A 24,422-nucleotide genomic window follows, 5' to 3' on the forward strand; every position below is an offset into this window, starting at 1 on the left:
CACCTCCCTCCCCGACACAGAGGGCAGCAGCACCCTCACGCTTCCTTGCATGCTCTGTGGGAACGTATCTCTCTCGTGACTACTCTAGCTGCCCGAGAAACTCCTCAGGCTTCCAGCTCTTCAGCTTCTGGTTTTAACCACTGACAAGTGGCGGCAACAGCAGCCTCCTGCCAAGGAAGGTGCACACCACCAGCACTGCTTATGCGTAGCAGCTGCTTATCCACAAGCACTGGAAAGGCTTAGCTCAGCTTCTCCATCCTCTCAGCAAGCCACCAGCCCTGCTGTCCCCACCAGAGGTCATGTAGGTTGGATGCAAGCTGCTCCAGGAGCCCTGATGGAGGCAGGGGGAGAGCTTCCCAAGAGCTTCAGCATCTTCCTTACTCCAGGAGGACTGGCTTGCGCAAAAAAAAGGAAGGAACAGGGCACAAGAGAAGTAGGAGAGGGAAGGACAGAAGGAAAAGGCTGCCCTTCCTCCCTGATTTACAGTGGGAGAACAGGTTTGTGTAATTGCACTTTAATTCTCCAGAATTACACTGCAATTTCATGAGGTACACCACGGAGCCTACGCCTCAAAGTGGCAGAGGAAGATGTTTCAGGGGTTAGATAGCTGCAGCAGTACCTGCGGAGAGAGTTAAAACATGAGCTAAGAACCCAAGAAGGCAAATTACCGACTGCTCAAGAGGACAAGGATTCCAGCCTCAAAACAGATCAAGAAATTCCTCCAAAACTCCACGGCATTTCGTACCTCTGCAGGCTGAGTACCAGCAGCAGCATCTCTGGATGCAGAACGCCAGCACCAGGCGCCCACCTGCCCGCACGCCGGCACCACCGCCTCCTGCTCGACTCCCTGCCAAGGCGCCTGAGTCAGAGCCGTCCCGGCACTGCCACGGCTGCCAGACACCCGGGCTGCTCCCGAGCTGGAGAAGGGGCCGGGAAGGAGGGGAAGCCCCACAGCGCTGCTTCCCCAGCACGCCTGGCTCCTGGTTGCTCCCAGCTGACCGCAGCCAAACCCACCAGAAGCACGAGAGCACGGCTCGACAACTGCAGGAACCGGGCCTCTGCTGTCATGTTTCAGAGCAAAAAGCTTGCTCTGGGCTGAAGACTCAGTTTTAGAAATACACCATCACCTGGAAACCCAAGATGAGCCCCTTAGTCCTACCCAGCAGCGTGACGGACCCAGCCAAAGACTGTTTCCACAGCAGAAGTCTATTTCGAGAGGCACGGAGCAGCAAGGCTCCTGGAGGACCAAGGGGCAGTGTGACACCATGCCATTTTCAGACAGTTCTGAATTTTTTTATGTGCTACAATCAACAGCGCAGGGAGAAGCGACCACTTCCCTGGCTAGGAGTCAAGTCAAAGCGCAGTTTTCTAAGGCAGTGCCGAGCAAGGCTTGGGTTCACTAGGGCAACCACGGTGGTAGCCACACAGACCCCCAGCAAGGCACAGGGCATTTGAACAGCAGCCAGGGCTGCAGAGGCAGCTCCGAGGCCACCTGAGCAGCCCTGGGGATGAGAGATGTAGATAGGATGTGTGCAGCTCATTCACTCCTAACCTCGTTTCTAGCTGCAATTAGCGCAAGCCGTGCTGATGCCAGCTCTTTCTGACGGCGACAGGCACAAGCAGAGCAGCAGCGACCCACTGGAGCCTGCTTGGTGGCACCAGCGGCTCCCACACCTCCGCGCCGCCCAGCACGAACCAGCGGGTGCTGACGGAGCTTAACAAACACCTCTCTCCGTGCCAGCTCGCTGCTCACCCCAGCACTGACCCCACAGGGATGTGCCCCTTCTGCTCCCCCGGGGGCTCCTCCTGTAGTGCCCGGGGTGGCGGGCAGCCTGGCCTTTGCTCTCCCGTGGCATGGCTGCGGTGCCCGACATCGACTTCTCCTGCAAAGTGAGGCACCTGCATGCTCTCCACACACACACAGAATCATCGATAGGGAACGCTGAGGGCAACGCACCCAGTTAAGCTGTTAAGTAAACAGCCATACCCCTGTCAGGTCTAACTAGCTGCAAAAGGGACAGACACGGGCTGCTGGAGCGACGGCATCGCTCCGCGGGCACTTGTGCTGCCAGACTCCAGGAGCTCCGCAGCAATACATTGCACTGCCACTTGCTTCCGAAAGGACAGATTAAACCTCTTTTTCATCTAGTAATACACGTTGACTAATGTAGTACTAAAATGGTAATAAATTAGCAACATAACCCTGCATGAAAGCATTCGTGTACCTCTATATCTAGACCAATGGTTGTTTACCTCGGAAAAAATAAGTTACAGGTGCCAACTACATCGAACTGATATGGAGCCCCATGAAGCAGGAACTTGAATAGTCTCCTTAAAAAAATAATTGTGATGTAGTTTCTCACGCTTTAGACAACACTGCGCACACATTCAAGACCTCAGATGTACTTGCCTGCAAGGCCATAGCAGTCAATAGTTCCCTTCCACTGCCCAGATGACCTGTAAATGCTTCCTATAAAACACATACGGGAGGTAACCTAAGAACTGGCTGTCCAAAGGAATTTTCCAGGAGAAGAGATTTCCTCTGGCCCCTTGCCCACTGAAGCTGCCCCAGACTCCAGACATACAGAGGAAAAAAACGACAAGAGATGAACTCCTACTCTTCTGCTTGATAGCCGAAGTAATGGCCCGAGACATTCAGCAGAATTATAAAGCAGCAAGTGGCTTGCCTCCAAGCAGGGGAATTAATCCCAGGATCCTGACAGCTCCTCATTACGAGGTCCAGCAGCCTCCAAAGGGATGACTCAGGCTGTGCTGAGTCATGAAGCGCCCGGTCCCAGCACCACCGCGGCCCCTCACGTACCCCCATGCCAGCAGCAGCAGCCCTAACAGCACCGTACAGCTACACACGATCCCTATTACCATCAGCGAGTGAAGTTTCACAAACGTTTATTAGCATCGGGCGCTTCCACAGCAAGATCTGCCAGGTCACCGAGCGCCGGTCACAAATGGCACGTGCTGGGCTTCGCTGCAGCTATCCGGCCATCCCGTCTTGGATGGGACTGTATGCCATCGCCCAAAGCGCCATCACAATCACCTCACGAAAGCCTCTTGCACTTACAGACTGAAACATCCCTTAGTGGCTGCCTTCCATGGGAACCTTCAAACAAATCCCAGATGCAAAACCTATTGCAAGGGAACTCTACAGAGGAGAGACCTCAAAGCTCTGGAACAAGTCTGCGTCAAGCTGCCAGACACCCCACTTCAGCAAAAGCAGGGCTTTCATCTGTGTGCTGCCAGCAATTACCCACACTTCGAGGACATCAGTGCCCCAAGATGGATGCGCATTTTCATCCACCTTTTCCATTGCCCTTACCCTCGCCTCCCTGCCCCGGCCATCAGTCTCCGCAGCCACGGCGCAAGGCAGAGCCGTGCAATCAGTAACTGCGATCAGGCAGCCTGTAAACATCACACCCGCCCGGAGCAGTTCTGACAGTTAAGGTATAACTACAGAGTAAATATGAACTGCACTCGTTCACAGTCAGAAAGATAGATTGCAAGAGATGATAAAGCATCTCGGAAAAGGAAATGGGGAGAAGAAACGAGTAAATATCTACAGAAAACTTGAAATAAGATTTTTTTCCTTTTTTTTTCCTCCCTCTGTTGCCTTTAATTCAGGATATCAGCTTCAGGAGCGAGCTTCCATCAGGAGCCTACAGATAAGCAGCGCTCTGCGTTTCAAATATACAAAACATTTTTTTAGCTATTCACTAAAACACTGAAAAATCCTTTGGAAAGTTAGTATTTGTTTGTGTGCAACTTACAAATACAAAAACATACAGCAACAAAGAAAATCAGGAAAAATACCTTACAACCAGTTTCAGATGTAGATTCCCTGTAAATCAAACTAATCGTAGAAAGGAGTGCAGAAGAAGTACCAGCTAGAGACAGCGTAACTATAAGAAGTTATTGTCTTGTCTTCTGTAATAATAAAACCCATCAGTACCGTCAATTAAAGCCCTTGGGTTCAATACTAAGCCTGAGCCAGGGCATAAATAGCACACTGCATTAGCAACACCATGAATTATCCTCAGATATCAGTGTTTTCACTTGAAGTTTTTTTTTTGTTGTTGTTGTTTTTGGTTTTTTTTAGAAAAGGAGTTTCTAACTGATCTGGCAGGGAACACAAGGAACACGGACTAAGCAGCAGATCCAATGTTTAAGAAACACTTCACATCCAAGCACGTCACTCCTTGCCTCACTATCCCACAGCAGCTCCCGGGGCGGATGGGGCTGAGGGACGAAGCCCAGGAGCACAGCTAGCCATCGTGCTGCTGAGAGCAGCGACGAGGCCTTGCTGACTTAGAGAACGTACCAGCTGCAGGTTATACCTGACAGAAGACACTGCTACACCATGAGCAGCACCACCAGCAACAAACATGGGTAATTAAAGGTCTCCCCCACAAGTCCTGCCTCACTGCCCTCCCTTGGGCCCCCCCATGAGCATCCAACCGTGCCAGGCATCTCCATCTCCTCCCAAACCGCCACCAGCTGCACCCTCAGCACCCCTACCCCCATCCAGCCCACCTCAGATGGGGAGCTGGAGGGCCAGCAGAGAAAAGGGGGTGTCGGGGCGATGGTGCTGCAGCCCCAGCAGCTGGCCAGCCACGGGCAGCAGCCTCACTCCAGCGCATAGTTATGTACTCCGCAGGTATGACCAACCTCCTGGCCGTACAACAGCTCACACAGGAGAACCTGAGAACTTCTAGACTACTGTATCATTGCAAGAAAGATGCAGTAGTATGGAAGTTATTACCTCAGAGAAGCCACCTGTCCCACTAACACAGCCTTTGGGGCCCCCACGCTTCAGGGAGGGATGCCCCAGCTGAGCACAGAGCCACCCAGGGTCACCAGGGGTGAGCCACAAGGGCGGTGCTCTGGCACCTTTCTGCAAACGCCCACAGAGAAGAGCAAGGAAACACCACTAATCATAAAAGCTAACAGCTGAGGACTTTGCTACTTGTATTAGGCTCCCAAACCCACTTTTTTTTTTCCAGATACATCAAGGCCACCCCAGGCCATTTAGCAACAGAGAATGGAGTATGTTTGTTTAGCATAAGGAAAATCCACATTCAACTTTGCTTTCTGCACCAGGATGGAAATGCTGGACCTCCCTGCTGGGACTGCCTGCCAGGGCCCATTCCCGAGGAGGCTCCCGGCCGGCTGCAGAAGACCCTCCTCATATAAACGGGTTCCACAAGGGCCAGGAAGGTATCTTAACAATTCTAACACTGCACTGAAACATTTTTCAAGCCGTTCCTTCCCTCTCCATTTTCTTCAGATCTAAATTTAATGTGTTTCAGAAGTGGGAAGTGAGTTTTTATGTAGTAAAAGACCCTCCCGCTCTCATGGCCAGGTGCTGTGCCCAGGATGCGTTCACCCTTCCAGCAAGGTACTTTCTGGTTTCCTTATTAATGTGGAAGCCACAGCGATTGCTCCAGGTGAAGTGAACGTCTCTGTTGGCAGAGCATTGCCTTGGGTAGGATTTTGGTGTCAACACTGATCCATTAACCATGTTGCTGCAAAAGCAGGCAGCGAAAACAAATCTTTTGGCCGCCTAATTTCCTTGAAACACTTTGCTGGAGCTCAGCACGAAGAGGCAGAAAGAGCACCCTATTTTCCTTCTCTTCTAACCGAGAAGGCGCCGGGCAGGGCCGGACGAGGGCTCCCCACGCCCGGGCAGGCGGTGCGAGCACGGTGCGCGGCTCGGGGCCGTGCACGGCAGCCCGAGGGGAGGCGCGGGGGGCAGCCCGCGCTTACCGGCAGGCCACAGCCCCGCGCTGCCAGCGGCTGCGGCGCCGTGCGGGTACCCGGAGCATCGCGCACCCAGCCGGGGGGAGCCCAGCACCGCCGGCCGGGCTCCCCCATCCCTCCCGCCGCCGCACCCCGGGGGGGGGGGGCCCGGCCCGCGGCCCTGCTGAGTCACGCCCCCCCCCCCCCCCTTTCCCCTGCACTCACCTGCGAGCCGCGGCCGCTCCGCACCCCGTTGGGCGGCCGGCAGCCGGCGCTGCCCCCCCGGCTGCGCGGCGGCCCCGCGGCGGCCCCGTTGCAGGCGGCGCGGAGCCGGGGCCCCTCGGCGGGGTCGCCGCCGCCGCCGCCCCCTCCGCCGCCCTCGTCGCCGGCGGGGAAGAGCCCGCAGCAGCGCTGGAAGCGCGCCACGGGCTGGGAGCCGCGCAGGGCTTGCAGCAGGCGGGCCATGCTGCGCCCGGCCGGCCGCCGCGCCGCAGGTGCCCGGCCCCGCCCGGCCCCGCCCCGCCCCCACAGGTGCGCCCGGCCACGCCCCGCTAAGCCACGCCCCGTTCGGACACGCCCCGCTAGGCCCCGCCCACCTCCCGGCCACGCCCCGCTAAGCCACGCCCCGTTCGGACACGCCCCGCTAGGCCCCGCCCACCTCCCGGCCACGCCCCGCTAAGCCACGCCCCCCGTTCGGACACGCCCCTGTAGGCCCCGCCCCCTCCCGGCCGCGCCCCGGGGGTGGCTCCGCCCCGCAGGTGCGCCAGGCCCCGCCCACTGGCTCCACGAGCGCTTGTCCCTCAGCCCGTAAAATGGCCGCCCGGCTGAGCGGGCACCGAGGGGGTGTCTTCACACAGAGTTTGGGGGAATAAATACACGTGTGTATAGGCGTGTCTGGGGAAATAAAGCCGTACCTGTGTACATAGGTGTCTGGGCATTGCTTGTTTTAACCGGCATGCCTCAAGTTGCGCCAGGGGAGGTTCAGGTTGGAAATGAGGAGACGTTTCTTCTCAAAGGGCAGTCAGGCGTTGGGACGGGTTGCCCAGGGAGGTGGTGGAGTCACCGTCCGTGGGGGCGTTCAAGGAAAGGTTGGACGTGGTGCTTAGGGACATGGTTTAATGGGTGACATTGGTGGTAGTGCGGTGATTGGACCAGACGACCTTGGAGGTCTTTTCCAACCCTAATGATTCTATGATTTCCAGCTCTTGGTTTATTTTCTGTTCACTGTGGCCTCCGCAAAAGCCAAGGAGGGATGTACTTTTAGGAATTTACCATTTTCCTGGCTGTGGCTTAGGACACCCATGGCATTAGATGACAGCAGCAGATAACTTCAACAGACACAGAGATTATTTTAGCAGAGGCAGTACTCTGCACAGCCTTACCCCCGTGCGTCCCTAGGGTAGCCTCAGTGACAAAAGGCTGGAGCCAGCCCCAAGCCCCTTCCCATGCTGTGTGGAAGGGGCAGCCCCAGAAGAAGTGAGGCAAGTGGCTCCCCACCCACACAGAAACCACTGGGAGAAAAAGCGGGGCCAGAAATGCAGTTTCATTGAAAATAAAAACCAAAATGGGTCTGAGGCACGCCTGGTCCTAAGGAACTTTAGGCATGCCTTCAGTCCTCGAGTCAGATGGGCGAGGTAAGTCAGCGCATGGGTAGGGCGCTGCCTGCCACGTCCCGCGGAGCAGCGCTCCGACCCTCGAGGGGCACTGAGGTGCTGGGGGGGCCCAAGGGTGCAAATATCCAGCAGAGGAGATCTGTGGGAATGCCTGACGGGGCCAGATGCCTGAGCCTCGCTGAATCAGCATGGCAAGAGGTGCATTAGCTGCTGATGGAAGTTCACGACCCCTCTTTTTGCTAAGGAAAGCAAAGGGATTTGTGAACACTATGTTCCTGACAGAGATTGATGTCCAGAATGAAAGAGACGATTCAGTTTAGATTGAGGTGACAGAGTTTTCAGGGAAGAAAACTCCTGGTTGGCTTTTGGCGATTTTCTCAGGCAGACAATGCCAATACGACCCTCCTGCCCGTACCACCAGGTGAACCACCGACACCTCGGAGCCACGGTCGGTGTGGGAGCAGAGGTCCCCAGGGAACTGCACTCCTGCAGCGTTTGAGAGAAATGGCACAGTGTGGGCTGCTGGGTGGCCCCAAGCAGGTCATTTTTTTCCAGAGGGACAGGGATGCTTGCAGGGCAGATTATGGGATCACAGGAAGGACCACAGAGTAAAAGTGGAAGGCCACCGGGACGATGGAGGGTTTGGTGAGAGAACTGAGAGCACAAAAGTGACTGTTGCAGTGGAAAGCTCGTAGTAACTTGGAATACACATCTATAGGAAGCTTGTTTTATCACTGGCACTGCTCATGGAACAACTTGTTTGTTCTTGTTCAAAGCAAGCGTATGAATCATTCCTCTTGATGTTCCTCTTACAGAGCAAGGCTCTAATACCCTTTTCCTGAGACCTGCCTCACATTATCTCTGACTGCCAACAAAAACACTCAGGATTTGGCTCCTTGAAAGATGAAAACACGAAAAAGAAACACAGAAATCTTCAGGAAGTGCCCATCCCACACTCTGTATGCCCCATGCAGGTTTTCTGGCATTTCAAAATGCAGTTTTCTGTAAAAGCAGTGGAAGCAGGACCGCTGCAAAGGACGAGCTATGTAGCTCTCTGAGAGTGTGTAAAAGGACCAGCTGCAAAGAACATTCTAAAAGTTTTAACCGGTGAAACTACCTCATCTCAGGCCAAAACGTCTCCCCAGCAGCTGGTCAGCACTCAGCGCCATTTTCATGAGGGAGGAAATTCACCTCTGGGCTGAGCACGCAAGATGAGAAAACAAAGGATAACTTTTTAGTAAGCTGAAAATAGTGCCTTGCACCAAAAGCATTTCCTTAACAACAACTCGTGTCGCTGTCATGCCAGCGTATCATTTTGCCTCCAGCATCAACAAAGCTGAGAGCTAAGTACAAATTCCACGACCGGGGGAGGATAATGCTGCCATAAGAACACAGCTCCGCTTTCAGATGCCAGCCTGTTTGCAGCCCTGGCAGTCAGACGAGTCTTGCTTTGACTCGTAAACTGAGGAAATGGGGCTGAAGGAGCAAACACAGCCAGCAACCAGGCTTCACTCCGAAGGGCAGCACCTCAGCCCTGTTAGGTGGCGGCAGGTTGTGCTTGTGCCCACGAACACCACATCATTGCTTCTCCAAGGCAGAAAGTGAGGGGGGAAATGGTGTGGACACCAGCACGCTTGGCACCCATAGAGCTCGCCACTGGGCTGCTGGGCTGCAATGCCTCTGCCGCACCATTTGCAGGCACCTACACTGGCTCCTTTGGCCACGCAGTGAAGAAAGAAATCCCAGCGATGCGTTGGCATCATGGCACGTTGTCTTTAAGCAGGTGTTGGCCACATTTTCTTCACCAGCATCATCCTGTATCTCTTTTTTATCCTCAGTCATTTTCTCTATATACTTCAGAGCCCAGCTCACTTTCATCTTCCTTCACTGTTTTTCGGTGATTTGCATTTTTCACTCTTCAAATTGCAAAGGAAACTGTTAAAAATTGTATAGTTTTAATACCAATGTCCTGACTACCCTTTTTATAAGTTTCCTGCAATTTCTTCTTTATTTAGTTGACACATTACTGAACACATTATTTTGGATAGGCAACTCTTCTACTGCATGTCAGACCCGACCACCCACCAACCTCACGGGGAACAAACTAGAGCTTTCTCAGTTTATCTGGAAGAAGTGAAGATTGTGAAGTAAGCTGAAGAGATGGCAAAGTGCTGTTCAATGTGCCCTTAGAAACCACCCCACCAGAAAACGTGGTTTACACAGCACTTCAATCCTTCACTTTTGATTTAATGCATGTCAAAGTTCAAATAAAATTATATTTAAAGAAGGTTTCTGAGGGAAAAAAAAAAAATTTGCAACGTAGGTCAATAGAAAACATGAAACACGATGCTTCACCAGGCTTTGCTCTGCAGCAGCAGGAACAGCTACATGTCTGCCATGTGAAGCCCAGGATAGGCACTGTTCTCACTGGATCTCTCCCAGATTTGATCTCCATTTGAGAGGGGGTAACACAAAACCAGCTCAATTAAGCGCAACAGAAGTCCACACACCTGTAATGGGTTTCAAGCCTGCCCGTTTTGCATAGCTTTTCTGGCTTCGAGAAAGCATTTTCTATGCAACACCTTCTTTGTTAGCTCAGCTGAGCAGCACGGCGAGATCGGAACATGTTTCTGATACATCAGCTGCCTTCAGTGCCCTGAACACACAGCCAATTGTCTTTGCACAGATGGTCTCAAAAATGTGAAGCTCCAGCAGTACACGGTGTTGTGTGTGCTAAATATATCACTCCTGTAAGGTCCAAACTGCTCATCAACTCCTGGAAGTTTAGGCACAGAAAAAATGGAATTGCAGACCCTTGTTTTTATAACTTTCACGTAATTTTCTTATTAAATCCTTACCATATATATGGTCATCTTTCCAGTTTTAGAGAATGTAAGTACAAAAAGAAAAGTGAATTTCAGAACTTGGAAAGATGAAAGCATCTCCAAAAGCTGCAGGAAGGAGAATGTGCTGAAGCTTCTGCTGCTGTTTTGGGTAGGAATAATTAACTTTTCTGTTTGCAGTGTAAGTAACCAGATAATGCTATGTAATTGCTTATGATTTGCATTGCTTGAAATGGTATTGCTAATTTCCATCAATGATTAGCATGTCATTTAAATAATTATTCTGCACCATATCATTTGGACACTTCAATTGCATGCATCTCTACTGTGAAATTCCTGGAGGTGTTCTCAACATTTCTAGTTATTTGTAGCCTTATCCCACACGTTCGCTGTTTCAGTGTTTGGAGAAAATGATGACAAAATGGAATTTAATAACACTGTGTTTAAATAACTAACTTAACCCCTAAGAATTTTTAAAACCTTGACTATCAATAGAGTTGCATTGGTTTCATTCGCAATTCCATCTCAGCCCTCTGGAAAAATTGTCTCAACAAGAGCCCAGGCCTAAACTGATGAAAACTCCTCTCTCTCTGGGCTGAGTTTTGCCTTGATATATGTGAAACCAGGGGAAGAGTTCCTGGCAGCTCTCACCGTGGTGCTCTGGCGCTGCCCAGCGTGTCCCTGCTCAGGGCAGTCAGTGCCTGGCCTGATGGACAGCACACGGGTACGGCAATTCAGCAACCTCTGCTAACCGGCCACGTAAAGCCATCTGTCTGGAGCATGGAGGGGCTCCTAGATCACGACACATGGATTCCCCGAGAACAGCCAGTCTCGTGGGGCAGCTGCCCTGCAGAGATGCGGTCTCCGCTGAAAGAGGTCAGCTGAACAAACAGGCTTTCTGTTTGCTTGTTTTACTCCCAGAAATCTCTTAGCACGCTATCTTGAACAAACTCTCACTCGGCAGATGAAGAAATGGTGACAACATGACAGTTCTTGAGTAATTATTACCGAACGCGGTGTAACGCCCTTCTTTTTACAACTTCCCTGTCTTTCAAGCAAGCCATTATTCTTGAAAAGGTCGGTTTTGCTTGGCGCCCCTGTGCACAAACAGAGCATGACCACGGCGTGTTTTCTCTAAACTGTTGGCTGCTGATGGATGCCCTCACATCCAGCACGTACAAAACTGAGCGAAAACTGAAGGAAAGGAGTTGTTGATATTAATCACATAATCTTCCCAGAGGAGAAGAAATTGATACCCACTGGTGTTGAGCAGCACTGGTTTATCCTGCCCCAGCAGAGACCACTGCCAGAGCCCTCTGTGCGCTGCACGTTGCTCCGTGGTTCTCCATCCTGTTCAGAGCTGAGGATTTAAAAGCCAGGTCCCATTCCCCCAGGCAGCTTCATAGTTTCTCTTCAGTGGCACCTTACATGTAGGAAACCTCAGCCATCATCCCTGAAGCTGCAGCATGATGTTTTCTAAGTGTTTATCAGTGGCATGAGTCACTGCTGCCAAGCATTTGTTAGGAATGCAACAGGCTGAGAGCTGTTCTTTCTTTCCCCTAAGCTCCGTGTATGCAACACGGAGCTGGGCATTGCCACTGCATGATAACCCGGACATCAGAACTGAATCCATTCTGCTGTGGTACAAAACCTCAGTTTCTGGCAAATGTTTTGGTCCGTTTTTGTATCCTATAAGAAGGAGAGAACCTGCAAACTGTCTGGGCTACTGATTTCTTTTACTTTGGCTCATTTTTTTCCCTCTGCTCAATTTTCTTCCCTGATTTTTTGCAGTCAGTCATAAACTAAGTATATCTTCATATTTTAGTTAGAGCTTTGTAAATGTACAGTGCCTAACACTAATCCTTTCTGAAAATCTTCTACTGACAGCACGTTAGTTCATAGGGTTTATTTTGCTTGTATGCATGAACCTAGGTTAACCACCACTTCTTAAACCACCAAAAATGTATGTTCAGTCTTTTCATTCAGCTACAGAGAGCCTTGAGATTCTCTGCTTTTCATTCTACTGCCACCCACCCTACAGATGCCATCCTAAAACCATAAATAGCTCTTGGGTTTTTTGCTTTATTTCTACTATTTACATGACAAACCTTAATGTCATTGATACTATTTTAAAGACAGCAAAAAATCCCACACCCATATGTCAACTTTTTAACGTTGATTGACTGGCGGTACACCAAGAAGGATATATACGTACATCTTTTATGGGATAGTAGATAGAAACAACCATTAGGCAGTCTGACAGCGTTTGCCTTTGTTTCAGGTGACGTTAAGGCGATCTGCACCATTCCAGAGCAGGACTTTCACTGCCTGTGTCAGGACAGGCCTGGCCCAAGCACTGCAAGAAGCGTAAACCACGGCACAAACCCATGTATTTCCTGAGCATCAGGCACCTTCTGAAGCAGGGTGCAACGTCCTCAGACTGGAGAAGGGAGGAAGGAAAAGGGACCCAAAAGAGAGACAGAAATATGGGGCTCTCCTGCCCTCACTGGCCTCTCCGTGGGGACAGCACCGAGGAGGCAGCTTGCCTGGGCAGCTCCATCATCCCACGTCAGATTGGAGCTAGCACTGAGCCTGCCTCTTATAACTCACCACAGAAATGATTTTCTCCCGTGCCTCACTCTTAGAGCAGATGCTTTGCTGTTGAGATGCATCAAAATACCACCAAGTGGCAGGTATTGTCAGTATTTTCTTGCAGGGGAGAATTGTGGTTTAGCTGTGCTAAGCCTTTAGTGTTCCTGAATACCCAGAGCTGTATCTGGCATGCTGGATCTTACTACTCATAAGGCACTGCTTTATGTTCCTGACCCACAAAATAATCCGAGAACAAGACTTCAGCCATTCCCTCATTGTTTTACAGAAGATATGCATGCCCAATAAATAGTTATCTCTATTTGCTTGTGCTCATTTGGGGAATACACATTCTTTTGAAAGACAATGGTAGCAACTCCTGAGCATTTAACTACCATTGTCCACATCCCTCATGGCTCATCCATCTGGTCAGCAGCTTTCCTGGCAATGGCTGAAGAGAAAATCATGTTTTAACTCCCCTTCTTCATGGTTACGAGGTCTCTAGCAGTGCAAGAGCTGAGCAAAGATGCAATCCTTGGGTGCTTTCCTGCCTTGGCATCTACAAACCTGACCCACACTGCTAACTCAAAGTCCATGCTTCTAATAGAATTAGTATAGAAACTTTGGATGAGCTTCTGAAATCTTATTTGAAGCTTCAGACAGTCAGAGACATGAGACAAGACTACAGAAATAAGTAAGACAAAAATATTGATCTAAATAAATTGGGTAAAGACATTTCTCTGAGATTATGGGATGAGGTTTTTGAGGGCAGAAGAACTTCCAGAGACCTGAAGTGGCCCTAAGAAGTCTCCCAAATACGGTATTTTTCCCTCACCGTGAAAAAGTCGGTATAGATCGCATCTCCCAGAATGAGTTATATGGTGATTCCTAGCATGAAGAATGAATTGCCTCTTCTGCTGTTGATAAAATCACCCAAGGTCTCTTTTAAAGTAACTGCCAAACCAAGCTTGTTTTTCAGTGATTTTATAATCTGCATATGAAAGACTTGATCTGGAATGGGACCTCAGCCTGGCTCCCGATTATATTCCCTCAGGTCTAAAAGTGGAAAAATTATGCACGCAGGGCCTGATTCTGTACTCACAAAGGAAGGTGCAAGTAGGGTAGCTGCAATGAATTCAGTGGAATTTTTCCAAATTGGCACTCACTAGTGGGAGTACAAATTTAGTCCACATTTTTGTGGGAAAAACAATTGTGTACCAAAAAAAAATCGCAATTGAATTCATTTGCAATTATTCCTACTCATAAAACTCAGGAACCATATACTCTTCAATTAAAGTAATTTAGATTTCAAATTGGAATAAAGGAGTCTCTTTCTTGACTCAGCTAGAACTGCATTTTCAGCTAATTGGAGGGCTTTTTCTCCAAATCTAACATCCTGAGTTCTCACCCCCATCAGAATGACGTCCCAGTTTCTGGCCTTTTTTGTTCCAAAATATTTAATATCTAATCAACCCATTAGAAGCAAGCTTCTCATCTTCCTTTCCAATATTATGAAAATGAGTGGGCCAGCATAACAGAATATACAGTGAAAGTATGCCAAGTAACAAATCAGATATTCCTTTCCCTCTAGAGTTACAGTCACCCTTGGCGGGGCCACTTTAAAAGTTGGCAGCCTCCCTTTTGGCAGTCTTCGGCCCTTTTAATGCCGGAGATTCATTTGCTATGTCTGAGCTGCTTGGCTGGTTGAGCAGAGACAACCAGACCACTATTGCATCCCCTCTGAGCTGCCTCTTCCTCAGGTCGTGCGGTCCCAGACCATTTGCTTCCCTACCCCTGGAAGCTCTTCCCAGCCTCTCCTCCTCCCTGCTCTTCCTGAATATTTTCTGCCCTAGATGCCTTCCTAGAGAAGGGGCACCAGAAGCGCACGCAGTGAACGTGCTGCTGATGTATACAGTAGAAAAATTAGGCTTTGTGTTGTGGTCTGTGGCTGTTCCTAATGTATCCCTAACACTTGGTACTCAAAGCTCCTGCTGCTCTGCAAGCTACCTCTCACAAGCTACCTTAGAGACAGCTCAGGTGAACCTATGAAGTGTCTTCTCCCCTGCCAACATGGGAGCTTCTTGAGCATAAACCTGGAATATATCTACAATGGAAAATTGAAACGAACCTCAAGCCCAGAGAAATTGATAGAATGGCCCCTTAGGTTCCAGCTAGCAATAGTTCCAGTTTTAGGTTCACATCATGTGAATTTTAAATCTAGTATTTCCTGTGAGATGTTAAAGTTTGTTTAAAAAATAAGAAACTCCCATGTGCTTGCTTCAGCTTAAAACAAAAACCAAAAAAAAGCACAATTTTATTATCTGAAGTGATGCAATAGTACGAATGCAAAAATCTCCAAATCCTTCATCTGTTTCTCATTCTGAATAAAATTGATTTAAGCACATATACATAATATTGTGGTCTGGGCAATAGCAGTTTTTTCCAAGCTGTGTTAAAAAAAATGTGTCCCTGTCATTACTAAGGATAAAAATTTGTCCCCTTTGAAGCTGATGAGAAAATGTTTACCAACTTCACTGGATCGGGACTTTATTTTGAAGATAACCATCCTTATTTCAACTCAATGCCAATGATGTGCTGTAACAAAAGCTGTAACTGAAATCGGTATTGTGTATTGCAAATAAAGTTCCCATAGCACTACATAATCTTTTTAAGTGATTCCACATAGAAATAGCTTTTCTGTCTCAGTAGACTGCAAGGACAATTTGGGTGGCAGGAAGTTACTGCCCAACAGCAAATAGCCATGCTGCTATTCAGTAATTACACTAACCACTGTTATGGGTAATTATTCATTTTAGCAGTATTTTCAAATGTGGGTGCTTTAATGTGGCCAGCAGAGCCCTGACCTGTAGCTAACATAAGCCCCAAGGTGCTACGTGAGGCATGATGTCCCTCATCCCCAAATGCCCAGTCTCCTCGCTGAGCTCGCTGCAGCCGCACGCTGCACCAGCCAAGCCAAACGCAGCTCTGCCAGCCCCGCACCAGCACCTAAATTAACGCTCCAACATCAAATTCAGCGTTCACTATTACCACGCCATGCAGGAAACACACTACTGTCCAGACCAAAGGACTTCTCCCAGTTCAATTTTTTCCCCTTTTTAGCTATTTTCTTTTTGGAAAAAAACAAAACCCAAAACCAGTTACATACAGTGCAATTCCTCGATTCTTTTCTCAGCTATACCATCAATGAAGGGTTTGAAGAAGTGTGTTTCAGTAGAAGGCAAATTCTAAAAAAATACATTTGTTCCTAAAGCTGCAACTAACTTGGAAGTCTACACCAATTTAAGAGCAGTTACTAACTGTTTGATTAAATCACTGGAGTCCACCTTGCCTGAAATGTAGGGTTAGCCCATGCCTGCCATCGGCTTAAGTAACATGTCCAGGACGAGTTCACTCTGGGTAGCAATTCTAGTGATGATCCTTGTTGCCATTCAACCTGGCCTATTTGAGAAGGATATTGCACTGGTGGACGTACACCCCTAATTTTAAATGCTTCTTCATCTTGTCTTAATCAAATCTCACCATGCGGCTGCCTGTTTGTGACATGCAGAAAACACAGGAATGTGGAAAACCTATGGGTGGGAATAATCAGAAATGCTGTCTGATGTGTTCATTCCCAGCTGAAAGCCCACGTCCCTCACCCTCTTATTGCAAATGCGCCAGAGTTTTGTCAGGGCTTGCAAAGGAGACACAATGTCAGTTCCTGGCCTTTCTCACCTTTCAGGAGGAGGCAGCTTCACTTTTAGAAAATCTGGGATGTTTCACACATTCCTCGTTGCTTGAGGCAACTGACACAGGACCATATTTAGCAACTACAACACAACAAAGAGGGTTTTGGAGAGGAGAGGGGTGTCAAATATGGTACCTGCGCATCCATTTACCTCTTCATCATTCATATCGTATGCATTAAGAGAACAACACATTTTGCTCTGACTGGTGTGGAATTGCTCATAACTATAATCCTTTCTCTTTCCTTTTTCAGCTCCCCAAAATGGCACACAAATACTATTGGAAATTAACATTCCCTTCTGTACTGAATGCAATAAACCACACATGCAATAGCTGCTAAAGTAGTTCCAGGACAGAAAAGGTAAAAAAAGCACTTTAATTATAAATTATTCAGAAATACATTATATGAAATAAAATGTTAACGTGAAGAAATCAGAAGATGATGTTGCAGCATCCCACAATCCAATTATAGGGCATAAATGTAATGTGCAGCTTTTGCTACCCCTGAAAGGTGAGTGGAAATGGGGCTGGAGGAGGAAACCCATGTAAATGAGTTTGAGTACAAGGATGAAAAGCAAGACGGTTCTCTTCTAAATATTTACCAAACGTGCTCTAGACTTAGTTATGTAATGCACTCTAGAAACTCATACAATAAGCAGACTTTTATAAAACACTCTTGATCTTAAAACATTGGCAGAAAGCTTCTGTTGTCAACCACGATACCAAATTAAACCACAAGGACTTACCAAAGAGCTGTGCGACTTCAGTGATCTTCGCATCCGTCCTATACAAGCTACTTAATTGTTGAAATGTATGGAAAACATGGGCATCAAAAAGGGATTCGTAGCATTTTTACCTTGAATGGGCTGGGATCCGATCCGCTCCTGTCTTATGTATGCATCAGAGGTAGCGTCCTTCCTACCTACAAATAAAAAGCAAGATGTCAAGTTTCATTAAACATGCTTATTGTACAGTAACACAGAAATTCTAAAGAATTAAAACAGCTAAACAATACTCTATTGCTATGCTAGAGATGCATGCCAGTACGTTCCTTGTGACCAACGTGAGGATTCTTCTGCGACATCTGGGGCTTGGCTCATCAGTGGGTTCATTTCTCACTGTTACAACTCCTCTGGGATCAAGGCTTACACCGGCACAGAACTGGCATGCTGCACTGGGTAAATCAGGCACAATATTTAAAATGCTAAAAAATCAATTCTTACCAGCTGCGGGATGATTATTTTAAGTGGAAAAATGTGTATTTCATGAGGGTTGTTTGCCACTTTTGCTCAGAACTCATAACACAACCTCTGCTGAATAACATCCAAAGGCTCAGACACTGGTTCAGCCAAAAGTCAGCCCTCAGAATCGGCTCAGCTGCATTTCAGTTTTTTTTACAATAACCAATACAACTTTTCCATTAAAGAACAGGCCCTCCAAGCTGACAGTCCAAAAAACACATGCTAATTGCAATTAAAGCAACTAAAGGAGAGAGTACATCTGGACCTTGAGAACTACAGTAACTCTTCCAAAATCTGGAGACATTTCTGTTCTCTTCAATTCCAGCCCACGAGACCTTTAATGAAAGGCCTATGAAAATGTTTACCTGTACTCATTGTCCAGTTCCTCCACCTGGAGAGAGCGACGGGCCTGGACAAGGGAAGAATCCAGCTGGGATGGAGGCCAGGCGCTCTGGGGACCCGGGTGATGGAGCCCACGTCCGCGTGAGCAGCAGCCTGCCCACCAAAGCTGCTCTCCCTCACCGAGAAGGCTGCCAGCAGATGCGGGCAGGCAGCTCGTCCCGCAGGCTGCCACGCTGGTGTGCAAGCCTTGCTCCAGACCAGGCTGTCCCAATACGCAGGTGGCATGGCGCTGGGCTGACAAGAGGGCTAAAATCATTAGTGGTTTTGTTCCGCAGCGAGGTAAGTGTACATAAATCACAGCTGCTGTGGTCCCAGCCTCGTTTCCTCTCCTGACCACAGCCACCAGTGTTTCTCCTTGCGCTGGCTGCAGACCTTGCGCAACCAGGCAGCAGCAACCCGCTCTGCAGAGTTGGTCCAGCAGAAAAAAATAACAGAAAATGGGACGGCGTTCGGTTGTGCCTCTCACTATGTGACCACGATGCCCCATGCCAGCCAGAGGGTCAGGACAGACAGCACAAGAACCACTGGCCATACAAGCAGGTAAATACGAGCTGCATCCTTCTGCAGACAAAAGCGGTAGCTCACCACTCGCCGGGATGGGGACATCTGTTGCTGTCACAATTCTCCATCCTGCTTCTACCTTCCATTAAGTCTTCTCTAGGACCTCATGCCACACGATAACCTTGCTTGGGTGTGATGGAGTTAGTTCCTGCGACAAAACGCAAGTTTTTCTCATTCTTAGTTTTATCAAAAAAAGTAAAATTCATCCTAATTTCACCTCTAGCATTTTTATTTTTCAGTTATGCTCAGTTTTGCCATTTATCCTGTGTGCTTTTCATGCCTGAGTTACAGGAAGCTTTCCCAATGCTGACTTTCATATACTCATTAGGTGGAGTTTCAGTTGACCTCGAGGCAGATACAACTCAGATAAGAAAACTCAGAACACAAAAGACAGAGGCAAAGCAGTCTGAAACAGAAACACAGTTGATATATCTGGACTTTATTAAAGCATTTGATACAGTGCCTCAAATAATTTTCTTGAAAAATTAATTCCAATTTGCTTGGATCTAGGCACTTTCACGTGTTCTGAAAATTAACCAAAAGTTGGAGGGTTATGAAAATTGCAAAAATATTAAGTGAAAGGGTGGCACCTGGGATAATTTGACATACACCCACATTCAAGATCTCCTGAAACTTAACAATGAACTAATTAAATTAGAAGGCAAGGCTAAACTGGGAAGCAGTAGCAAACAAGCAAGCAGACAAAGACCCTTAAAAATATATATTTATATGACTTCAAGAATTCACAGGTAAATGAAATGAGGTGCAGTGTAAAAAACGGACTGTTTTCATCTAGCCCTTGTATATTCCAAATTCCCTGGGGATGCTATGCAGCACCAGACAAGCTAACACTGAAAGGGTCCCTCAGGTGACTGTGGGCAGAATGCCCCTGAGGCTGCAGGCCAGTGCGGGCTTTTAAAAAGGGGTGATTTCTGACTCCATTTGCAGAAGTGAAGTTCACAAAGGTGAGCTTACTTTCAAGAAGCTCACGAGGGGGAGTGGGGGTGCAGGTGCCGATCTGTTCTCTCTGGTGACCAGCGACAGGACCCCAGGAACGGCGTCAAGCTGCGACAGGGGAGGCTCAGGCTGGACATCAGGAGGAGGTTCTTCGCCGAGGGGGTGGTCGCGCACCGAACAGGCTCCCCAGGGACGCAGTCACGGCACCGAGCCTGTCGGCGTTTAAGAAGCGTTCGGGCTGTGCCCTCAGCCGCACGGTCTGAAGTTCGGGGTAGACCTGTGCGGAGCCCGGAGCTGTTCTCGGTGACCCTTGCGGGTCCCTTCCGGCTCGGGCCGTTCCACGACCCCAGGCACAAGCGCGGCCCCGCGCGGCCCCCGGCCCTCCCCTCAGCGCCGCGGCCTCGCGGCCCGGGGCGGCCCCGGGGGCGGGCAGCGCGCTCCGGCCGCCCCCCCGCGGCAGCCCGGCGGCACCGCGGCCCGGCCCGGCCCGGCCCGCCCCTCCCCGCCCCTCGCCTGCCGCCGGCCCGGCCCGGGCTCGCCGCAGCCCGCGGGCGCGGCCAGGAGGCGGCGGCTGCCGCCCGCCCGCCCGCCAGGCGCGGCTCGGCCGAGGGGCGCCCGGGGCTCCCCCGCCATTCCGCGGCGCTCCGTCCCCCTCCGGCGACATGTTATGGCCGAGCCGGCGCAGAAGAAGGGCGGCGTAGGGCGCGGCGGGCGGCAGGACGATGAGGCGGCGGCGGCCGGGGGGGCGGCGGCGGCCGCCCCCAGCTACGAGGACTACGAGTGCAAGATCTGCTACAACTACTTCGACCTGGAGCGGCGGGCGCCCAAGCTGCTGGAGTGCCTGCACACCTTCTGCCAGGAGTGCCTGAGCCAGCTGCACCTGCGGGCCGCCCAGCAGCCCCCGGCCGCCGCCGAGCAGGGGCCGGCGGCGGGGCGGGCGGGCGGCGGCTCCCTCGCCTGCCCGCTGTGCCGCCACCGCACGGCGCTGCCCGAGCACCGCGTCCACGGCCTGCCCGTCAACACCAAGCTGGCCGCCGCCTGCCCGCCGCAGCTGCGGGCCCGCGACCCGCTGCCCCAGGACCGCCTGCCGCCGCTGCCGCCCCGCCGCCCGCCCCGCGCCCGGGAGGCGGCGGCCGCCCTGGCCCCGCCGCCCGCCGCCCCGAGCCGGGCCGGGCCGCGCTCCTCGGGCGGCGGCGGCGGCTGCGAGAGCTGCCAGAGCTGCAAGCGGGCGGCGCTGAGCGCCGGCTGCGTGTGCGTCGTCGTCTCCTTCCTCTCCATGGTGGTGCTGCTCTTCACCGGCCTCATCTTCGTCAACCAGTACGGCGCCGAGCCCGCCGCCTCGGCCTCGCCGTCGCCCGTGGGGCCCATCTGCCTGTCGGTCGCCAGCATCCTGGCCCTCTTCTCCGTCGTCGTCACCTGGCTCATCTGCTGGCTCAAGTACCGGCCCGAGGCGGCGGCCAACGCCGGCGGGGCCCCGGCCGACGGCACCCCGCGGGGCCGGGCTGCGGCCCGCAGGACCGACACGTAGCGCCCGCGGGCCGGGGGGGGGCCGGGGGCGGCGGGGGGCGGCCGGGTGTGGGGCCGGGGCCGGGGCCGGGGCCGGGGCCGTGCTCCGCCTCTGCAGCCGCTGCTGCCCGGCTGCCGCAGGCCGGAGCCCTGCACGAAGCCGGCTTGCTGTTGCCCCCACCTGGAAGGCACTCGGGTGCCTCGCTGCCGGTGGGAGCAGGGCAGGACCGCGGCGTTAACAGCGCGTTTTGTATTTTTCCTTTCACGAGGCTGCAGAGCGCGTATAGAAGCTGTGACAGAGGCGTGTTGTCTTCACCAGGCTGAGCCAAAGCACCCCTCAGCGTATCGCGTACGGTTTTGTTATAATTTTATCGGAAGGCCGCCGGGCCCTCTGTTGGTTGCTTAAAATAAGCTTTATTATTTAATTCTTTGAAATTCTCATTTGATGTGGGAGACTGAAGCGCTATGTTGCACACTTGAAACAATTTACGGAAGATGATTTAACTAATGGAGCTCTAACGCAGAGCTGGGAGGGTCCTGTGGTAGAGAACGCTATTTCACTGGCCCCTTGATTTCAGTTTTTATACAGTGAGAGAAACCCACATTAAACTACGGACTTTCGGCGTCGCTGTAAAGGTGGAATACAGTAGCGTAATCCGTGTCTCGAGCACCTACCTTCCGCCAGGGTAGCTGTCACAAGACGGTGTTTTTCCCCTCTTGGAAAGTTTCTCTTCTGTATTAGGAGTTTCTGTAAAGGCCAGTAGAAAATGCTTTTGTTTTGTGCGGTTGGCACGTCAGAGATGTATGGGAAACGCAATGAGACACTTACACTATGAAATGAAAAATATTGCCATACAACTGATTTTGTAGTATATTAAGGAGAGCACTCTATATAGGTACTATTCTATGTTGCAGGATAATTCATTTGGTGCCTGAATTTTTTTAACTTAATTAGTTGTTATAATCTATTACATGGGGAATAAGATGATGCTGCTTATTCCACGTTTCTACACAGTACTGTATTGGAATGAGGTAATTATTTTCGTGCTTAACAACTCGAGAATTTTAAAAGTGATCTTTTAGTATGTGTATTTTGCAAGCTGTCTGCATGAATTCTGACAAGTATCCTCTTAATAGACCTTTACTTGACCACTTCTATTTATCACAAGTGCAAAGGAATTTACTATGTAGACATGTAAAGACAGCAAGTGAAGATGTGTGATGTGTTTTATGACTGCACAAGTGATGTGTACTGTGCATAGTCTTAATTATCACAAATCTGTGGACCCCTCTCCCCCCCAAAAAAAAAAGAAAAAGAAAAAAAAACACCACCACCACAAACCCAAGTGGTATTTATACAGCCTTTGCTATGATGGACGTAGTTTGTGGAAATAGTATATGATTTTTGTGTCACGTTTATTTACCAGATCCACACCAGCCTTTTAAAGTTATATTTAATAATATAAAGGCCCTGAGGAGATAAATCACTGGGATCGATTCTGGCTCTGACCGTGGGTTGTGTATTTAGACCAGTGTTTTCAAACTTGGAGTTGTTTGACGGCCGTGTAAAAGGTATGCCTCCTAAAATCAGGCCTGACTATTAGCCCCTGTTGACTTCAGCAGTAGTTGTGGATGTTCGGCACCAAAGAAAACCACAAGACTTTTATTTAAGCATCTAAATGAGAATTTAGATGGTTGACTTCAGGTACAAACATTTGAAAATTTTGGCCTTAACCTCTCTGTTTTCAGTTAATGCATCTGTAAAGTTTGATAATAGCGTTGACCTACCTCACAAGGCAAGATGTGAGGCTTTATTTATTAAAGTTTTTAAGCAATTGGAGATCCTTGAAGAGGAGGTGCTATAGAAGTGAAAGTATTATTATAAATGATACTGTAGTAAGAATAAATATATGTAAATTAATGGACATAAACAGCAGCAATGTTTTCTAAGAAAAATAAATATATCAAATATGTACGTGTGTACATCATATGCACCAAGTTACGATTTACCTGCTTGTGCTTCTACTGCGAACGCAGCGTGTGTTCCGGCCTCTGTATGCAGTCAGGTAAGCTCCAGTAAGTCGCAGTTCAGGCTGGCCCGCCCAGCGGGCACTGCTCTAACTCCATCTCCTGTAAACATGCCGCAGCTGCCTTGGAGGGATTGGGGAGCTCAGCTGGAGCTCGTTCCTGCTCTGCTTTACTCCTGGGGGCTCCCTGGGTGTCGTGGATGCGCTGCCAGCGGTGTCTGAGCGAGCTCACGCCGACCCAGCCGTGTTTACAGGAGCTGCAGTCACAACAGGAGCTGTTACGTAGCTGGGCCCTTAAATACTGATTACAGGAAGAAATTGATATTCCATCTTTCTCTTTTCATTCCGTATCATAGTTCTATTTTTGCCTTTTTTCTCTGTAAACAGTATTTGCCATTTTGTCTAAATCAATGGTTTCAACTGGGATCTGTGGACTACTTCTAAAGGATCTGCAAAAGGTAAGTAAGAAAAGCAAATCAATCACCAGAACCTTAAATTTGTTATGCGAGGGTCAACTTTAAGTTGTTTAGAGGTTTGCACGTTACAAAAAGTTGAAGATCACAGGCCTAAGCAGGATTTTCAGGCTTATTTACAATTGAACAGTCATATTACGTATCAGGTTCCTACCTATACATTTCAAAATATTTCAGAGCCAAATTAAAATGGACAGTCTGACCACATGCCAAATCCTTCTCTGTACTTATGCAAATTTTGGGAAACTCCACTGGTTTCAGGAGCGTTTGTCTGGACCCACATCACAGTACCAGTCAGAAAAAAAATCATGCATTGTATACATCTCTAGAATCCCAGTATTATATTTGTATTTTGGGTTCCTCTGAGTGTACAGATCGCTTGTCCAAAGCCAAACTTTGCTCAAGTTTCAGTTAAAAAAAAAAAAAAAAGTAAAATACAGAAGAGAAAAACCGTGTCACTGGTGGTGTTTTGTTATTGTAATTATTTTAGTCAGAACACTTGTCTTTTCTGGTTGTTCAAAAAATATGTGGAGATATGTAGCTGGAGCAGTATACATCAGTTACGCTATCCACACATCTAGCAGAAAAACAGCGCTCTGAGGCACACGGGGGGAAAGCAGAGAAGGCAGGGTATGCCACAGCACCATGGGGGAAAGCCACGGGAAATGCAAGCTGGTTTGTTTTGTTTTTTCTTGTACTCTGTTTCTTGCTC

The 24,422-nt window shown here is 49.6% G+C and overlaps 2 protein-coding genes and 1 long non-coding RNA gene across 7 annotated transcripts in view; 1 reads left to right on the forward strand and 2 right to left on the reverse strand.

Annotated features, from left to right (window-relative positions):
• The window catches only part of SGPP2 (sphingosine-1-phosphate phosphatase 2), a 31,235-nt gene extending 24,988 nt beyond the window's left edge, over window positions 1-6,247 (reverse strand). Inside the window, exon 1 of the mRNA XM_083848996.1 lies at window positions 5,977-6,247. Within this exon, the coding sequence (XP_083705122.1) occupies window positions 5,977-6,216 (240 nt within the window). The 5' untranslated portion in view covers window positions 6,217-6,247. The remainder of the gene's footprint in view (window positions 1-5,976) is intronic.
• A 2,315-nt stretch (window positions 6,248-8,562) lies between these two features.
• LOC310904373 lies at window positions 8,563-20,145 on the reverse strand. 5 transcript variants are annotated; one of them, XR_014588259.1, is made up of 4 exons: window positions 19,723-20,145; window positions 17,400-18,895; window positions 16,532-16,626; window positions 8,563-10,140 (listed from the first exon to the last, which is right to left on the reverse strand). It is a non-coding gene; the product is annotated as an uncharacterized lncRNA (long non-coding RNA). The 5 variants fall into 5 exon arrangements; XR_014588261.1 differs by lacking the exon at window positions 16,532-16,626 and having other exon boundaries at window positions 8,601-10,140; window positions 17,400-17,465; window positions 18,150-18,895; window positions 19,723-20,140; XR_014588263.1 differs by lacking the exon at window positions 8,563-10,140 and having other exon boundaries at window positions 10,156-16,626; window positions 17,400-17,465; window positions 18,150-18,895; window positions 19,723-20,141.
• A 65-nt stretch (window positions 20,146-20,210) lies between these two features.
• On the forward strand, window positions 20,211-24,069 carry RNF228 (ring finger protein 228). Its single transcript, XM_083848998.1, has one exon. It carries the CDS (start codon window positions 20,372-20,374, stop codon window positions 21,230-21,232), a length of 861 nt encoding a protein of 286 aa, XP_083705124.1. The 5' UTR covers window positions 20,211-20,371; the 3' UTR covers window positions 21,233-24,069.
• The last annotated feature ends 353 nt before the right edge of the window (window positions 24,070-24,422 follow it).

The sequence above is a fragment of the Anser anser genome, assembly GCF_964211835.1.
Source record: "Anser anser genome assembly, chromosome: 9".
Lineage (NCBI taxonomy): Eukaryota > Metazoa > Chordata > Aves > Anseriformes > Anatidae > Anser > Anser anser.

Bases quoted from the DNA above. Each gene is read 5' to 3' on its own strand.
- RNF228 (XM_083848998.1), top strand. From the start codon at position 20,372: ATGGCCGAGCCGGCGCAGAAGAAGGGCGGCGTAGGGCGCGGCGGGCGG.